This window comes from Solea senegalensis, linkage group LG13 (assembly GCF_019176455.1).
Source record: "Solea senegalensis isolate Sse05_10M linkage group LG13, IFAPA_SoseM_1, whole genome shotgun sequence".
NCBI lineage: Eukaryota > Metazoa > Chordata > Actinopteri > Pleuronectiformes > Soleidae > Solea > Solea senegalensis.
Genome location: NC_058033.1, coordinates 1,344,874 through 1,364,722, shown reverse-complemented (window position 1 = coordinate 1,364,722; position 19,849 = coordinate 1,344,874). Strand labels below are relative to the sequence as shown.

General features: G+C 38.6%; 1 protein-coding gene across 3 annotated transcripts; it reads left to right on the top strand.

Moving 5' to 3' along the window:
* cchcr1 (coiled-coil alpha-helical rod protein 1) lies at positions 1–18,572 on the top strand. Of its 3 annotated transcripts, XR_006361659.1 has the most exons (21): positions 1–340; positions 2,113–2,383; positions 2,469–2,636; positions 2,763–2,880; positions 3,036–3,230; positions 3,486–3,649; positions 3,753–3,867; positions 4,046–4,156; positions 5,041–5,187; positions 5,400–5,510; positions 5,764–5,870; positions 5,957–6,069; positions 6,176–6,248; positions 7,037–7,155; positions 7,250–7,438; positions 8,362–8,463; positions 8,629–8,774; positions 8,864–9,011; positions 9,099–9,291; positions 17,132–17,207; positions 18,523–18,572. XR_006361659.1 is itself a non-coding variant. In XM_044042946.1 (19 exons), exons 1-19 carry the CDS (start codon positions 271–273, stop codon positions 9,236–9,238), a joined length of 2,607 nt encoding a protein of 868 aa, XP_043898881.1. In that variant the 5' UTR covers positions 1–270; the 3' UTR covers positions 9,239–9,707. The 3 variants fall into 3 exon arrangements, 1 of the variants encoding a protein (XP_043898881.1); XR_006361660.1 differs by lacking the exons at positions 17,132–17,207; positions 18,523–18,572 and adding an exon at positions 12,930–16,050; XM_044042946.1 differs by lacking the exons at positions 17,132–17,207; positions 18,523–18,572 and having other exon boundaries at positions 9,099–9,707.
* The last annotated feature ends 1,277 nt before the right edge of the window (positions 18,573–19,849 follow it).

Below are 19,849 nucleotides of genomic sequence, written 5' to 3'. Positions count from 1 at the left end.
GCAGCTTGGTAAAGTCGATCAGTTCAGTTCCTAACATATAGTAGTAGTGATTTTACGCACACCAAGTTAATGTGTGCATGTTTGCGGGATTCTATAAGCAGTAGTAATTACACTGACATGAAGTCTTCGTGACCAAATGTTAGCTAACTACCGCTAGTTTCTGGAGATTAGTACTGACGTGAGCTTGTAACTACGGCAACGACGAATGACGTGACTCGCGGGAGAAGTTAAACGACGCTGAAAGAAGGAGCTGCCTAACAACTGTGCAACATGGAGAGACTTAATGTAGGAAAAGAAAGGCTTGTCGTACCGACTGACTTCACCTCACCAACAGTTCAAAGTAAGTCGTTTTCGCTTGTGTTTTGCTTTGAGTGAAACATTTGCACCAAACTCTAGCATGTTCGTTGCCATTAGCTTAAATATAGCTTAACGCCTAGCTTGTCTGCATTCAGTGGCGTGCACAGGGGAGGGGTGGGTGGGGTAGGGTAACACACCTGATTCAAATAGTCAGCTCATCAGCAAGCACTGCAGAAGCCCGACAACAAGCCGTCTATTTGAATCAGGTGTGTTGGAACAGGGAAACACCTAAAACATGTAGGACAGGGGTCCTCAGGACCAGGATTGAGAACCACAAGTGCCCCCTTGAGTCACAAAATGCACACTAAAGTGCCCCCTAGAGTGGTAAAAACATTCTGTGATTTGCTATTCAATTGTGGCCTCAAAGGCAAAATATGAATTAAAATAATTGATCGTTTCTAAAGGAGTGTCTTTTCTAGTGGAGAAAAAGTGATGCAGTGCCCTATAAGATGCCCTTGCAGTTTTGTTTCTTATGGGTATCCTTCCAATAAAAATATACAGAGGTACATAGACACAGTACAGCAAGAAATTAAAAGGCTTCCAGTGGCATTAAATGATGCATTCAGAATATTGTTCAAGTAATATCCCATGATGGACAAGTGGTAGTCATGTATTTGCAACCAGTAATGTGCCCTCTTTCCCTGCTATATTGTATATGTAAATGCATAGGTCAATTAACTGATTAAAAAATGTAACCATAATCACCTTTAATAGGTACTTCAAAAGAGACCCGGATTTGGTGTGTCTTATTTTTACATTGATATGGACCAACAATATGTGTCAGTAGAAGGTCAGCTCTTTCACTGCAGTCATTTTGACAGACCACTGTGTAAAAGCAGTGTAACAAGTGTAAGTTAATAATAATTCAAATTAATACAAATACTATGGATGCTGTCACATTGTCTAGTAACAGCTGTGCTTTTGTGGTGTAAAAATATCATAATAGCTGCCGTGCAAATTGTACCTGTTTTCCTTCAGGTTTTAGGGCATTGAGCAAATTCATTTACTAGTGAAATGTAATATAATATTAAAGGACCTGTCAATATGCATCTAGAGTTTAAAATAAGCACTGCAGTCCAAATTAAAGAATATTGGGAGAGCATCGTCCCTTCATCTTTGACCTTTGACACCCTTTCTCAAATGAGATTGAGATAACGCCAGACTGACCTCATACAACACATCTCATTCCATTCAACTCTTATAAGAAAAGAGACTGTCAAAGGGACATATGTCAAAGGGACATACAGGATCTAAGGGTTTAAATGTTGACTTTGTTGACAAGAGTGTCATGTTGTTGTAGTCTTTAGAAGTACTACATACAGTACTGTAGTAATATGTCATATAGCCTTGAAACTAGAGGCCAGTCATGTGGGTGATTGGCCAATATGGATATATTTACAAACTAGGGCAAACAAATTTCTTCTTTTTTCCTCTTCAATCTCATACAGTACAAGTTTAATAATGTAAAATGGTGCACACAATTGCTAACAAGTAACAAATCGTATATTAAATAATGTATAAATCTTGACATTTTCTCCAGTTAAAATACTTGCATGAATCTAAAAGATGCCGAACATTATTCAGCTTGTGATTTTCAAAACTAATATTAATAATAGTAGAAAAGATGTCATGTTTATTTTTAATTTTAAATTAATTTATTATTATTGTTTTAAGTGTCTCTTTAAGAAACACCAGAAGGCTTATGTAGCTAACATATGCATGCAAACCCCCCCAAAAATATTTTATGTTTTGTAGGGAATGTCCAGGAGGACCTTGTACCCCCATCCCATTTTGCATCTAGTGTGCAGTCTGCTGGAGCACAAAGAGGTTTTCCAACCTCCTGGATAAACCCTGGTGTAACCTCAATACCATCAGGAGATCCCAGTCCTGCCAATCCATGGCTCACCATCACTCAGGCCCAACAGGAAATCTTGGAATTGAGGAAGGAAAATCAGCGGATTATGATGTTGCATGAAAACAGCATTAGAGGAAAGATTGTGGATCATCCATCAGAACTGAGGCCAAGGTATCCTATTAATGGATAAAAATGCCCTATTGTTTGTCAGTTTGGTGATGACATAACATAAATAAGCCTCTTCCCCCAAACACAGATCTGTAGAGAGAAGTGAGCAATGGTGCAGACGGGATTCAAAGTGGCATCTAGAGGAAGAGAAGCAGAAGGCTGAAGCTGAGAGATTGAAGGGGCAGGTGGAGGCTCTGAAGGAGAGCGAAGGAAGAAACCGAGAAGAGATTAGAGACAGAGACAGCATCTTGAACAGGTAGAAGTCATGTTTATGTTACTAAGTGATTAAATGATTTAATGTTTTAAATTGAAACACATTTACCTTGTTTAACATTGGCTAATTATTTTGATTGTCTAATGTGGCATAACTTTTGTATCACAGACGGAACCTTGAATTGGAAACCATGCATGAAGAGCTATCTAAGGCGAAGGCTGAACTCAGCCAAATCAGAGACAGGCTCGTTCACAGCAGTGCGCAGGAGGAGAAAATGAGCTCAGAGGTAATGTTGTTTACCAACTACAAATTTCATTTCAACATCAAAGGTCACCTGAGATTTACATGCTTTATATCTTAGAACTCATTTTGGAAGTTGGGTGTTGGATATTTTTAGTACGGTCTGTTTCAGTGCAGAAAGTTTTGTTCTGGTTTATGCAGCTTGAAAGACTTAAATCCAAGACTAGTGAGGAAGTTTCAAGGCTGAGAAGAGACGCAGACAGGAGGGAAGCAGAGACACAGGCGCTCGTCCTGAGGGCTGAAATGGGCAAATCACAGGCTGAGGAGGAGGCCAAACAGAAGACACTGCAGCTGTCAGAACATTTGGAGGAAATGCAGAGGAAGCATGAGGAGGAGGTGTGTGCACAAAGAAATTTAAACCTCCATAAATCTTGTACATACTGATTTGGGTGACCTTTCTACAGCCCTAGGCCCCACATCTATGAACCCATATCAGCAAGCAGCTGCTCTGCTGAAGTGTTCCTGAGTCAAACACTGGCATCATAATTCAAACTAAAGTGAAAAGGGGTTGTTTTTGGAGACTAATAAATTATCACACATCATTATCTGTGTGTCCTAAAACCTCTATTGTTTGCCTGTTTTAATTTTCAGCTGCAGCGCTTGAATGCTTCCCACACTGCAGAGTTAGCTTCTGCACGAAAAACCAATGATGAACTGCAGGACAGATTTCAATCAATGACCTCAGAGGTGCTGCAGCTGAAAAACACTCTGATGGAGGTATCAACTGAGAGAGATGGGCTTAAAGAACATTTGAGGTGCCACAAATACAAAAGGACAACTACAAAAGAACATCCTCCTCCTGTATTTCTACATTTTCAGTCATATTCACTGCACTTAAGGATGCTTTTTATTTTTCAGCCAAATGGGACAAGCTTTTGAAACACAATCTGCAACACTGCAAAGCCTGAGAAATTACATCGGCCAGTTCTCCCCAGAGAAACAAGAGAAGGAGAAATTAAATGAAGCTGTTGAGGTGCAGACTTTTTTTGATGAGTATTGAACAGCCATCAGGCCACTGTCAAGTGCTTGCATGTTAAAACACTTTTAAATATGCTTGCTAAAGATTCATGGACTGAATACAGACATGCATTTGTATAATAATTTCGCCTTTTATAATGTACTTTTTAATTTGAATGTTTAAAATTTTACAGAGGCTGAACAAGGAGAAGGCAGCTCTTCAGATGACTGCAGAGCTTTTGACAATCAGACTAAACTCTGTTAATGAGATACTCGCCCTCCAGGAAGAGAAAATGGTGATGAAGGTTGGTGTTCTTTACATAACAGTGCATGATATTATACTGAAGTGTTGAGGCACCTGATGTATCGTGAAGATGTTCCTAGTTATTATGTTCCTCCAACAATTTATGATGAAACAGCTTCAGACAAGATTGCAAATTCTTGTAATATGTTATCTAGCAGGACATTTCAAGTTTGTGTTTAACAAGTGTTTCTTGTTTCCTGTCCATAAAAAACATATTATAGTGGTTTCTTCTTAACTTAACTTATCCTAACTTTCACTTAAGAGCTAATATCCGTCTTTAATTGTGTAACATGATAATTACTGTTATTGCCTGATTTTAAAATGTCTGATGTCTTTTTGTCTCTTTTGTCCACCCCTAATGGTACTCTGCCATTTACATGTGCCATATAAAATATTTTCACTCTACAGAGTGGGTTTCTTGCCTTTTAGCTGCATTTTAGTTGATTTGAAATGAAGGCAGTTAGTAGTTACAGTAAATAACTAAACCCTGCTTGTTTTTTTAACATACATACAATATGGGCCATAGGGCTGCAGCTGTTCATCAATTACTAAATTATTTGACAGCTCTATTGATAATCAGTTCATCGGTTTGAGTGTTTTCCTAAACATTAAAACAAGCCGTCAGATTTTTCAGTTTCTTAAATGTGAATTATTTCTGGTTTCTTTGCTCCATATAACAAAGAAAAATAATCACAAACAAACAAAGACATTTGAGATCATCATCATTGCAAGGTTTGGGAAACACTGATCAACATTTAATGGACCAAACAACTAATTGATTAATCCACAGATTAGTAACTAACCAGTGCTAATTTGAAAAGCCACACTTATTCATTCTTCATATGCAGTATTTGCTTAAATGTGTGTGTGTGTGTGTCCTTATAGAATTCTATAGACTCGCATAGTATGAAGAATGGACGTGAAGGCATTCAAGTGATAAAGCTGTGGAGAGAGAAAGTCTTCAAGTTATGTGTTCAGCTTCGCTCAAAGGACATCGAATTAAGAAGAGAACAAGAAGAACTTCTTTCAAAGGTATGAACATAGTTACTACATTGTGATAAAGTCATGTCCAGTGTGTTTAAATACATGTTTGAAAATCAAATCAAACTTTATTTATGTAGCACCTTTGTGCAAAACTGCGTTACAAATCGTCCTTATGGTTCATCCCATACAAAATGGAAACTACAGCAATAAAATGACCAATAACATTCATAAAGTATGGGTTCTCTTGTGTTGTGTTTTAGATTGGATCCTTGGAGCAGCAGCTCCAGCAGGAGCAGCACCGGGCCACTGTCCTCCAACACACTCTAGACGACAGGATAGCTGAGCTGGACCTGGAGAGAGTGGAAAAGGAGGTTAGCTCCAGAGCAAGTGATGTGATTTACGTAGCTGTTGGAAATTTTGATGATGCGAAATAAATTTGCGGCTGCTTAGCAAAGTGATGAAGACTTGGTGCATTTTTTTTTACCCCAGCAGAGGATGCTGACGATATAAAAACTTTGCTAGTACCTGAGAGCAGTTGAGGTTTTAAGAACAGCAGCTGGCCACAAAGATTTGTGTAAGTTAATCTATCATATGTATGTGTTTTTTTGTTTTTTTTTTAACCAGACGTTGAAACAGGACATGGCCCATGCTCACAAGGAGAATTCTCATCTACAGTCACAGTGCAAGAACTGTGAGACTGAAAGTAAACTCCTGACAGAGGCGGTGCACAGGTAAATCAAATCAGATGCATTGACAAAAGGTGGTTTTGTCAATGTTGAAAAGTTCCATAACAGATCATTTTGGTTGTGCCTCACAGATTTAGGCTGGCATTTGAAGGCAAGATGGCAGAAGTGGATGCAGCTCAAACAAGGCTCAACACTTTTACCCAGAGGCTTATGTTCGCTAAAAGACGAGTGGAGACGATCCAAGGTGCGATCACTCTAAAGGTTAATGGGATGATTGCAGTGCTTCACTTCTGAGTGCATCGGCGTTGTGTCTCGTAAATAATTGGCATGATGATATTTTTGCTTTACAGGTTTGATCATGAGGAGAGTGGCTTTGCAGAAAATTCAGAAGGCCAGTAAACAGTCAGAACAGACTGCTGACAGGTACATTTTAAATCATGCTCTTTCACTTCTTCCCTGCCTTAATTTATGTAATAAATGGATATTAAAACACATCATTCTGGAAGGTTCATTTTGAGTGCTGTTGATCAAAGTCAGTATCTGTTTGTCAACATATATATTTGGTACTTTTACCAAATTAAATGAAAATTAAATTGAATATTACTGGTAAGATTTAAGCATAAATTTAGTGAATTAATGGAATAGTCCAAGCCTACTAATCAGGGGTGGGCGACAGCAGCGGTGCAGCGCTACTGGATTATGAATTTATAAATGAACGTAGGAAACACTGCATCATCGTAGCTATAATGTTTATATTGGGATATTGTGTTTTCTTATCACATAATATATCATAGTGTCGTTATCATAAACAATGTGATATGACACAGCCTTACTACTAATGCAGTTCCCACTGTAATTATATGCTTAATGTTTATACTAAGGTTGGTAGTATACACTACCATATTGCTTTCCAGAACATGCATCAAATTAAGTGGTCGAACCTGAGCGTATCTATTTGAGGTTTGTGTGGATCTTAATGGGGCAGTGTAACATATTGAGTGTTCAAATCAATACTGTGATATTTATAAGAAGCAGCGTCAGTATATCACAATGAAGCAGTTTTATGTGGCATTAGTCTACATACAAAAGCAGTTCATTTCACTGTTCAGAGTTAGGTCTTTGTCAAACATTGTGCTGTTGTTTTTCAGCCTCTCTACTTGACTCTGTGTTCCTTTTATTTGCTCTGCCGTCTCGTCCGTATTGCCCTGCAGCCTGACAAGCCTCCAGACACAGCTTAGTTTGGTGTGTGAAGAGAGAGACAAGCTCGCACAGGAGCTCAGAAGAACCCCAGAGCTCGTTGAGAAAGCTTTGGCTGATCTGAAAGAAAAGTGTGAGGACCCTCACGACTCATGATGAATTATTATAGATCATCTGCTGGCCTGTCTGTAGCCCGGCAGTGTGTTCACTTTGTATGTCCTCCACAGATGAAAGCAAATGGCGGCGGCAGCAGCAGGAGCTGGAGCAGAGCTGGGCAGAAGTTCGACAGGCTGCGGCCGAGAAAGACAAGGCCGAGCACAGCCTGCAGCATATCCAAGCCCAGCTGGAGGAGAGCAAGGTCAACCTGGAGAAACTCCGCTCTGAGCTGCTCATACAGCAGGAGCACAGTGAGCAGGGTGAGGCAGCAGCTATTTAAGCCGTATTACTGGTTTTCAGTCTAGATTTATCTGGGGAAAGGAGACTGAGACTCCCTGCTATTTTTTCGAAATGTCCTTCATCGCGTTCTCCTCATATTCACACCTGGGATCAGGCTGCCACTTCAATCTGCTTGGTAGCTTCTCTGGGGCAGTAGGGGATTAAGTGACATGCTCAAGAGCACCTTGACTATAGTTTTTCCACCAACTTCAGGGAATATATTTGACTTTGTAGTTGCTGCATGTGCCGCAATTTTATTTTTTGTAAATACTTTTTCATTCATACTGTTTTCCCATCAGCATTCAACGTTCCTCTATGCTAACACAGTATGAAACAGAATACAGTGAGGGTAGGCTAATATTTAATTTAGGATTAACCTAACCCATATTCAATCTAGTTGTATGTCAGTTATCTTGCAATTTGTCACTTTCTTTCAAATTCATCTTGGAAATTCCTTATTTTGTGAGTGAACCTCTCCATTATTTCCAAATTTGTTTCCCTCCATGTCAGTGGAACTTTGTGTGCCATTTGATGCTTGGCTCGTATTGAACAACAGTTAAGGGTTTTAAGTTCACCAAATTAGGAATGTTACAGCCTAGAAAGCAAAAATTACCCCAAAAAAAGTAATAAACAATCAATTGACAAGCAAGCAAGTGTTTCTCAGTGTCATATGATATATATATATATATATATATATATATATATATATATATATATATATATATATATATATATATATATATATATATATATATGTGTGTGTGTGTATATATATATGTATATATATAGATGTGTGTGTATATCTATATCTATATATATACATATATATGTGTGTATATATATATATATATATATATATATATATATATATATATACATATACATAATAATTGTTCCTCTTCAGTCTTGCAGCAGAGGGTGTCTGAGACTGAGGACCGCTGTGACGAGAAGCTGAGAGAGATGGAAGTTCAAGTCAGTACCGCCAGGAGAGAGCACACCAAAGCAGGTAGCAGGATGATCACAGTGTTATTTATTCCGCAGAAGCTTAACACAAGGGGCTTGAGTAATATCCGTTATACAGACTGTAAACTAATATGACTGGAAGTTTGTTTACACAGTATATAGTAGTATTTCCTGATGACTCTTGGTCTGTCTGTGTTGTCCCTTGCAGTGATGACATTGCGGAAGTTTGAGAGAGATGCAGCAAGGAAACAGGATGGAATGAGAGAGACTCCGACTTTTGGGGTTTCACACACAAAGAGGAGAGTTCAAAATACACAACTAAGGAAGGTGGACAAGGACAAAAACCTGCCTCCTGTAAGAGGTTATAAAAGAGATATGACAGTCGTGAAAAATGTTTGTCTTCATTTCTGTTGACTTCCTCGTTTGACCTGAACCTGTTTCAGGTCACTGCTGCTGAGCGAGAGCTGGCGAGAGTCTATACAGGTGTTCACGATGCAGAAACTTCACAAAAGTTTGCTGCTCATAGAGAAAAACAAAAACCTCCAGAGAGGAGCAGCTCTGTGCAGGCAGGAGTCCAACTACCTGCAGATGGTAAGAAGTGGCTTACTGCTTGTTCTTTTTTTAAATCCTAACATTTACACAGATGTGACTGAAACAAGCCTGCCTGTGTCCCCTCAGAGAGACTCCTGTCTGTTTTGGAGGAGCTTCACACGCTCAGTGTCGCAGTGGTGCACAGCTCTGAGGACTCTGCCGAGGAAGAGGAGGTGGAGGGAGAGAATAACAGCACGGGCCCATCCATAGGCAGTCTGCACCACTGATACCTGAAGCTGAGTCACAGGAGACAGTGGAAACCTCTTCATTTGTACAAAAGGTGGGCAGTGCCAAGAAAATGCAATCAGTGGGAACAGTTTGTTTGAACCAAACACTAGGAGCACAGACATAGTCACATTTTCAGAAAGTGCAGAATTGTTAGCTTTATACATGCATATATATACATAAAATTGGTTGCAGTGGTTTGATTTGTGCCTCTGAAATAAGAACGCCGTTCTGTGATGCATTCACAAACAACATGTAGAATTACATTTTGAATTAAAATATGTGACTAGATCTTATTTGATCTGATAGTAAAGGAAAGCCTGCTTGAGAGAAACACAGCCATCTTAGTAATTGCTCTGCTGTTTTGAAATTGTCGAAGTTAATGTGATGGTATACGTGTAGGTTGTACCATCACATTAGCTTGTGTATTACGTTTTTCAATGTGGCCCTAAATAAAGGATTATTTTATTAGTTAGTGTAGGTGTGGTCTTCAACAATATGATCTATGTGAGAAAATGGAGACAAAGCTTTAAAATGAAGACGAGCAACAAAAACTTTCACAGCAAAAACACTTGCAGCTGCTGCTCAGTGACAGTAACAAAATTCTAAGTATGAAAGTGATAATCCACCGTACGCTGAAATGACGTACTTGGTTTTATTCAGAAGTGACATTTTGCCTGTGGCTTCCTCAGGTTTACTCGGCTCAATTACACAAGTATTCACGGCTGAGCTAAATAACAGATCACTTTACCCATCACAAGGTCAACATCCCTTTTTTTGCCTGGATGGAACTGGATAGAAACAAACCTTCCAAAAGAATATATATATCACATATCAGCATAATTTCCCAAATCATCATACAGTTCTAAATATAAATGTGGTTAATTAATTACTAATTAATTACTATTAATAATTAATAACTATAAGTTCCATTTTTAAAATAAATTAGATATATGTATATATATATGTATATGTATATATATATGTATATATATATATATATATATATGTATGTATATGTGTATATTGCAATAGTGTCTCGATATAATGAATGACGGAGGTGTCCTGTATGATTTCATTTGGAAAGAAATCGATTATTTCTATTTATGTTCATTGAGGTCAAACTTGAAGTGACTTTTTAGTATGAGGATGGATGATGATAAACGTTATGATGAACTAGATAATTGTGCCATTTGTCATGTTGTCATGAGTGCTAATAAATTTTTCAATAGCTCTTAGTTTTGAGCCTCTAGGTGAAAACAGCACATGGAGAACCGAGGGAGAGCGGAGTGAAAGTACTGATAAAGTCTGCACTTTGCTCCTTGATTTTCTAAGAGCATCACAAATGATTTGCAAGGACACGGTCACTGCTTGAGAGGCGATTTGTCACAGATAGTGCAAGAATAACGCTTTAAAGCTGTAGTATGTAATTTTAGATATAAACAGATGTCTGTTGCATTCGAGCCTTTGTCACCCGAGTTCACCCGATGTTGATTAAACCTCTCAAATCAAACCCAACTCTCTCTGTGTCTTCGAAGTGTAGCAGTGTTTAGTTTTCGCGTCTCTGCTCTGTAGGCTCACCAGGGACAAGCGGTGACAAAAGTTACACATTGGAGCTTTAAATGTACTTTAAAAATTTAAAAAAAGAGAAGAAAATGACCGCATTTCCGTAGTGAACTGTACCTTATTCACAGAATGGTTTCTGAGAGTTTGCAAATCATTACATTAGAAATGAGAACTCTTTGATTTGTAATAAAACAATTGATGATAATCGTGTAGAAATAATCTAATAATATATAGTTCAAACTATACATCATACGCTTTTAAAGAATTTTGCCTCTGCATGTGGCACCCCACGTCTTTGCGCCCTCATCTATCTGTCATTAAATGCCTTCAAGTCCAAGCAGATTTTATACTTGATTATAGCCAGCAGAGGGCGATATTGTCCAAGATGACAAACTATTGTTTCTCTCAGTTCTTTGAGCACAAACTTTGTAAAAGGCATTTTAAACATGAATAACGATTAAAAGAGGGGGAAAGACAGTATTTTTTTTTTTACTAGGGATTTGAATGATGCTAGATATGTTGTGAACATTATTCGACAATCTATCAGATTTAATTCTGTTTTTTTTATCTGAAAAGCAAAACTGTGTCCAGAAACTTTAAACACTGCACTTTCATTCTTCCCCAAACAACAACAAACAAACATTAGGACAGGAAGCTGGCTGCTGTGGAATGTGTTGTTATACAGCTTCAATAAAGGCATTAACTGTATATATCTTCATCGCCTCAGCAGTGTCGAGAGAGCAACACAGCAGCTGGTCAACACTGTGGTTAACTGGTGAATAATTTAGCAGAGTACTGCAATCCAGACGAGATGTGAAATAAATGTTGTAATAAAAACTGATTAATAAGCTCCTGAGCAATTCAGGACTAATGACGTATAAAACATATGGTCCAAACAAACAGACGCATGGATTTTATTCGTACCGTTTCATTTTGTCGTAAGTTCTTCGATACAGGCTTCATTGACCAATGTTTGTTTTAATGATTGATTATAAACTTGTGATATTTGAACATGTGGGAACTCTCAGATAGTCAAATCAGAACGTCAGCCCCGTCTATCATCGTCTGTTTACGTCGAGGCACGACGCCTTTTGTCTTGTGTAATCAAAATGCCTTCTCATCAGCAAACACCCATACATCCAAATAACCTGAAGGCTCACACTTATGTCCTATTTACAGACATAATATCTGCTTTTAATACAACACTACATCTCCTTTTATTATAAAATGGGTATATTCTTTTTTTAACATGCAGGTTCCTGTAGGTTAAGGTAAACGACATACTCTCCAGGGTACAGGGTACGGTTGTGTGAGCTCTGCATGCAGCACGGTGCCTTAGTAGTTAGCAAGAAGGTACTTGGTTTGATTCCCGCTCTGGGACGTCTCTGTGTGGAGATTTCCTTGTGGGTTTCCTCCCACCATCAAAAGAGGTTCTGATCAACCCTCCGTCTGACATCGTAGTTTTGTTGCGCAATTTCGGTTGTATAATGACAATAAAGATCCTTTCCCGTCCTCTACGTTGTACATAAATGAATGTAGAAGCAGTCAGCCTTGTAACTACTGTATGCAATCAAATTTGCACATGACACAGCAATTTTCAGCCCGCTGTGAAAGGATAACTGTCCTTCTGAGTTACCATGACGAGACTGACACTCTTAAAGCCTGGTGAGACTGGACATACAGCTAGATAGCACCCATGTAGACTTGTTGTGTGGGAGATTAGCTCAGAGGCTGCTTTTCCTCCACAGACTGAGAGTGTTTGGTGTGAGCGCCACTATCATGACGATGTTTTACTCTGCAGTCCTGTCTGGGAGGCACCATCAGATACAGTCTGGTAGTTTGGTATGGCAGAAATCTTAATCTGTCGCCTTTCTGTCACACTTCGCCAAATGTCCCCGAAGTGAAATTGTCCTGGGCCTAGTCTTCATTCACGTTCTGAATGCTCCAGTCAGTGACTGGAATGAGCTGCAGAAATTACTCTCACTGGGCAGTTGTTACCACTTTGCTTTCTCAAGGTCGTGGAGATGTTATTTGGCATATTCCGTTAAAATGTCTCTTTATTTTCTGACCCTCAAAAAATGGGTCCTTCTGAGCACTAATCCCTTACTATTTGCGTTGTTCCTGCAGGCTGGGGGTCAGAGGTGACTTGGATCTGTGTCTGAGGTTGATGTGATCCAGTAAGACAGTGTTGGCGTCGTGGCAACCACCATTGCTCCATGCTGCAGCAGAGCCCGGTGGATGGATGTGCACTGCGGTGGCAGGCCGTGCTACAGGCTGGAACAGCAGTCACGGAGGAGCAGTGCAAGGAAATGCAGCCAAGTAAACCCTATTTATAGATGCAGGCAATGTGGAGCATTGTTTAAGAGGGGATTGCAGTGCTTTCAGAGTAGTGGCCGTGAATGAGGAAGACATGCATTTTATTCATTCAGTCTCTCTTGACATCTCTACAGTAAACATGTCATTGACTGTGCGTTCTTTAAACAATTCTGACAGTTATCATTAAGTCATTATTGTATTTTAAGGTTTGGTGTGTAATATTTAAAATGTGTTACTGGCATAAATTGACTATACTTTTGTACAAAACTACAGAAACCCTGTGCTGAACTGTTTCTACAGTAGGACAAACCAGGCAGAGCATGCGTTCCATGTTTAGAAGCAGAAGTGAGCGTCCTCTGTTACACTGTTCGACATAGAGCTGAACAACTCAACACTTTCACATGAAACGTCGCAATTTCAAACTGCACAGGCTGCAAATAGATGTTTCCAGTTTGGACTGGCCTTTGTTGTGCAATTAAAAAAAAAGTTCTCATCCTTGCCATATAATAAAGAATAGTTAATAGTTTAATGATGCTGTGTGGTTACGTTCCATCACAATCTAGTACACAGAGATTATTAAACTGAAAAAACAAACTTAATTAACATTTATTATTATTCATTATATACATATAATCTAGTATGCATGCACTGTATTCACATTGGAGGAAGTCATGTATGTGAAGCCATCTTTTTTCTCAGCATTTTAGATCAGACTTGGACAATAAGTCTGATTTATACTGAATCATGGTTTCTTTTCAGAGGGGCAATGGTAAACACGTTGTTTTCCATGCATGAAGACGTCTCCTCCTGTGCCAATCAGTCACCCTGTATGAAGCTGTGATTGCAATTTTGAATGCAGTGCTGAGTTGTCGTCAGTGCTTATACGAGGTGTGTGAATGAATGAACAAATGGTGTAAAGAATACCCTTCATTTGTAATTACCACAGTGCAGCTGACTCACAAAAAAGGTTATTGGCCTTAACGTTTGATTAACCTGCTCAGGATTCTATCTGCATCTCTAATGGTGTCACAGATGACTCTGATTCATCAGTTCACTGTTGGCAGTTAATGTGGTTCGATACATATATGCATATAATGCATGTGCTTTAATCAGCTGGCACAGTAGAGCACTGGAATGAATATCAAATATCCTGCAGAGTATGAGTGAACAGTTTTGGAGCTTAAGTATTTGGGAACTATGAAGATCATCAATTGAAAATCAGCCAAAGGACACAAATCCTAATGTAGATTCTGTCCTTTCAAACATCTGTTGTTGAGATCACATCAGGCAGACAAAGAGATGAGGAGAAAACGGCACATTTATAATTAAAATTGCCAGACTCATTTGTTTTGTTCTGCGAGCGCGTTGCCAATGGGAGATCCAGTAAAAGCCATGGGGATGTTTAATCAAATTTCCATTAATGTCTATCTGTGCTGCTGCACCTTAGCTCCCTCTGGTTACCAACATGCTGTTTAACTAAGGCTAATGACCAGATTTAAAAGCATTGTCTATTTGTGAGAAATCTGTTCTATGTGATGGTTTGATTACATACTCAATATTGCATTGGACAAGTGGACTATTCCACAGTTTCATTCACTACCACAGTCTTTTATGCTCTTGAGAAGAAAAACCGTGGTTCATTTAAAGCAATTGAAAATAACCCTTGAGTTTTTGACTCGACTAATTACTTTAAAGCGCTGTTTTTCTGATGTTGTTTTATTCTGTATTTTTTCTTAATGTCTTGATTGATGTTTGAGGGTGTATTATTTTAATTTAGTGCGATTTATAGACCTAATATTGATTGATTTCACCTCAAAGTTGACACTGTAATGGACTCATTTGCTCTGAGCCGTCAGATAAATATGAAGTAATGAAAGGACTTTGCCTTTGTCTGTTTAGCTGCGCCAAAGTAACATGTTGGTTTCACTCAATGAAGCACAGCAGTATCCTCAGTAGGTGGTTGAGTTTTTTACTCCCCAAGCGACATTATATTCTGTTTGTTTGCGCTCATAAATGCTTTCCATTCAGTGTTTAACATAAAATGTAATGCAACGATATGAATACAAGTGCCTCTAATAACCTTTGGAAGTAAAACATGTCACCGAATAACATTTGAATGGTCCAGATTAAACAAAGTCTCCTAAGAAGAGCAGTTAAACGACAGACTATAAGCTGTAGCCCATTCAGAGGCTGAATCTTTGTGGTGAACCATAAATACAGGCATTTTTACAAGATGCTGCAGGGAATGAAACATAAAAGGTTTTATCATGAAGTTTTACAGCAATCAGCGATCCCCTTTTATCTGCTGACCTTTCTTGATGTAGCTCCAGACCATTTGTCGCAGCCCTGACGTTTGATAACACATCACTCAGCCGTGTCATCATTTGATCTCCAGAGTTTTACGTGCGGCGCTTTCAGTGATGCATCTGTGTTGTCGTCGCACCTCAAACCTCTCTTGGGAGCCGCTGTTCCAAACGAGCCGGCCGATCACTTGCTGTCCATGGCTTTGGTGAATATTGTATATTCTAGTTAATCCGCTGCTCAATATGCCCTCAGGTTTTTCCTCAGTACATGATATTGGCTGAATATTAAAGGGAAATTCGTCGCAGTCAGACCTGTGGTGCATACGGAAGCAGCACATAATCACCCTTCTTTTTTTTTTTTTCTTCTTTTTATAAGAATAAATGATGGCCTCACAGATACACAGAACACCGTTTGGCTTTAAAGTCACTGTTTACAAGTGTAATTTCTCAACTTGGATAATCCAGTGCCAACAAAGTGGGCCAAAAAAAAAAAAAATCAATGAAGTCTATGCACCACTGTGCAACACCTTGACTAGTTATATCAGACAATAAAGCTGTCTATATTTTTTAAAAATGCCTCAAATCCTTTTTATTTAGACAAACATTTCTGACGCAGCAGGAGTCTGTCTTTCATTTTCTTACACAGGATTAAATGAAACTTATTTTGCTCTTTTATTAGATGTTTTTACAATCTCTGCTTTTTATTGACTGGTTTTTATCTTTTCTGATGTGTTTTATTGTGCTTTTAATATTTGTATTTTTAAGCACCCTGAGCTGTGTTAATGTATGAATAGCACTATACTAAAAGTGTTAGTGTGATTATTTCATTACCCCTCGTTTATGTTACCTGCACAAGAAAAATTAAGCCAAGTGTGTATCAAAACAACTTTTGCCCTATACTTTTAGTGCAAACTGCAGATATACAGATGAGGCTGCACACTCCCACATCCAAACAATGGAGAATTTGATTCATTATGCAAGTAATATTATCTATTTATAAGTATAATTTAAATGAAAATGTGTTTGTATAAAAAGGACTTTAAATGCTCGCTTTAGTTTAAAGTGATAGAAGAATGTCACACTTTTGTCGAGTGAATGTGATAAATGTATGTTCATGTCAGCGTGTGTTTGACAGTAGTTGACACTTGATTACTGTGTCTGACTGTAACTGTGTGCGATGGGAAACACTGTATTTAGGCCACTCCAGTCCCTCAGGCTGAAAACTGGTGAGTATAATTCTGTGGCATCTACATTTAATGGTACACCAACGTAGTAAAATACCTCAAATATTCATTGTAACCGTGACCTTTTATTTTTTTAAAACATAGCTGGTGTTTGTCTGCATCTCACTTACTAGCAGGGCTTCACTCTTAATCATCGTATTGCCTGCTTTGCGTCTTGGAGCAGTTCCAGAACAGCACCTCTCTATTAATTGCGATCACCATATGGTCGCTACTTCATACTTCATTTTTACTTATTCTCCATAGGACGTAATGGAAAGGCCTGCTGGCATTTTGAGTCAGATGAATCTAGCTAAAGAGGCAGCGTATCAGACACGGTGGGGGAAAAAAAAAGTCCCTAAACACATCTCATTTTGCTGCTGTGGAAAGTGGGCAGAACGGTGATAACCTGAACTCTCTTCTGATACTTATAGCACTCATAGAAACACTGTCTGATTCTGTGCTGTTTTCTTTGATATCACTGCTTCAGTGTGGAGGCTGCAAAATCACTCTGGCACAAACTGCACCATCAAACCATCTCATAAAGAGGCAAATACGACACCAAGGTGAGATTATATGGTAAATATCTAATCTGCATTTATATAGTTTCTCTATCTTCTCTATCTTTTGAGATACTCAGATAGATAGATACCGAGATAGATGGGTGGATGGATCGATACCGAGGTAAGTACATAGATCCTGTGATTGATAGAAAGAGAATAAAAGATAGATATGAAATACATATGCCTATACTGTACATATAACATATGTAAGATTACAAGATATATGGGTTGAAGTTGAAAGAGTAAACTGACAAAAAATTTCATTCATTAATGATGTAAATAAACTGACAGTCTATTTACACATTGACAGTTTGACTGTTTATATCGTCATAATATCTGGTGTAATGATGAGGTTTTGTGTTTTTTTTCTTGTAGTTGTCGGTAAATTAGTCTGAGAGCAAACCCTGACCCTGTTCAGATTTGAACTTTAGATAGATTTAGATTGATATTTGTACTAATGAGCACCTCAGTGCTGTAATACAGTTGTTGTGCTGTGCATTGTCTGATTCAGTAACATGGATAATTTAGTTCAGTGTAGATTATTGGAAACTATATTTGGATAATTGTTTTTCTTAGGTGAGCAGGGAATCTTGAATATATAATCTAATCTAGATCCTTTATTTCCGTTCATGCAATTGAACTTAATTACAGTCCAGTTACTATGTCCTATGAGAGATTAAAGTTGTACGCCAAGCATGAAATAAGCACAGACTCAGATGTGCTGCTGATTTTCCTGCAGCATAAATAGAATACAGTAACGAGCTCTACCATTGCAGCACACACATATACTGTATACTGTATATATGAATTTCTAATGCAAGCACGTGCCTGTCGTTACGAATCACACTCTGGGAGCATAATTGATATTGTATTGCTCAGCTAATCTAGTGCAATGTTGGAGTCGACCACAGTGAGTAAGCAATACTGGAGTGAATTCATTGAAATGCTTTGAAACGCAGTACTTGCCTTAAAAATGGAGTTCAGTTATGGAATTTCAGTAGATTTAAATCCCATTTGTGTGCACACGGTAGCATTAAGTACACTCCTGAAAGATGATTAAATATCAAAGCCTGAAAATGACCTGTAAACCGATAATGTAACACTATTAGTGGTTTAATTTAGTGAAAATGTTGCTGCTGTAGCTCAGACTGTGAACATTATAGACTTAGAAATAAATAGAGCCGCAGTGTTTAAGGAGCAATAAAAGTTCTTCAAGTTTGCTGAGGTTTTATTTTTTAAATCAAATCAAGCACAACTGCTTTACGATGTTTGTATCCATTCTGTTTAATTATTGGAGCTTGTTTGTGATTGGCTGCAGGTCTGCGGATGCAGGGCCACACATTATCAAGCGATCATGTGAGGTGAGAGAGGTGTCTGTGTGTGTGCTGTGAGCTGAGCTACTAATGCATGTATGCTGTACACTTCCATAATATGCTAAATATGAAGCTAAATGGCAGTATAATTTCATATTTTGTGTCAGGTTTCTGTTTGCTGAAGCACTTCTGTCTTGACAGTGACACCTAAACACATATAAAGAAAAAGGATATAAGAAAATCGATAAAAAGCAGCCGAAATGCTCTGTGTTCCAAGGGTTAATATGTATTCTCATCAATATTAGAGGGGAAATGAATCCAGCTGATCAATCAATAATGAACTCAATACAAAGAAATGAGGTTGCTGCTTTTGGACACCCTGCATCGACTGGTCAAGTTGCCGACAAAATGACTGTGAATTCAAATGACTTACACAAGTAAGTCAATTATACTTCTAATATATAGCATTAGCAGTAACCAGTGTTTAATTAGTGATACATTAAGTAATAAATCAGTAATTAGCTTTCACATCTCAGCTGCTCTCAGTCTCCACACACCTGCAGGGGACAGCAGAAGATCACACTGCTAGTGTTCAGGAACCTTGCTGCACGCGTGCTGCAACATATAGATACTCCACAGCCTTAAAGGGATAGTTCAGATAGGCAGACAAAACCCTTTGTTTTACCCTTACCAAAGTGACACAAACTTACTGAATGAAGCAACAGTCCATCCTTCCATCCATCCATCCATCTTATACCACTTTATCCTCCACATGAGGGCCAGTCTCAGCTGACATAGGGTGATAGGGTGTGGGATCGTGAGTGGTTTACAAACTTCAGTTTACAGCCACTAAAGTCTGTCAAATGGCAACATACATTAAGATATTGTAAACTAAAGCAGGCCTAGATTTTAGGAGCACACCACACACCTCTGTGTCACTGGGTGGTTCTCGGCACAGGAGCCGAGCCTACCTGCCTGACCTATCACTAACTAAATACTTAAAACCAATCCTTGCTTTAACACTATTGCAGACCTAATTTTAACCTCAGTAAAATCCAGTCTTAACCTTGAAACAGCCTTTTAAACGTGTGTGACAAAGTGAGGACTGGCCAAAATGTGAATGATCAAACAGTCTGGTCCTCACAAACGTGGCAATACACACGCCTAAGCCTTATTTTACCCCTAGACTTAACCCTACAATGTCATCACAACCTCACAGTTTTGCATCCATATTCTTCTTAGGACACTGCATTAACTTCCATTTATTTTGAACAATTTACCAAAGCCATAACCAGTTAATGCTTAACCCTTACTTTAACCTCCACAACTACA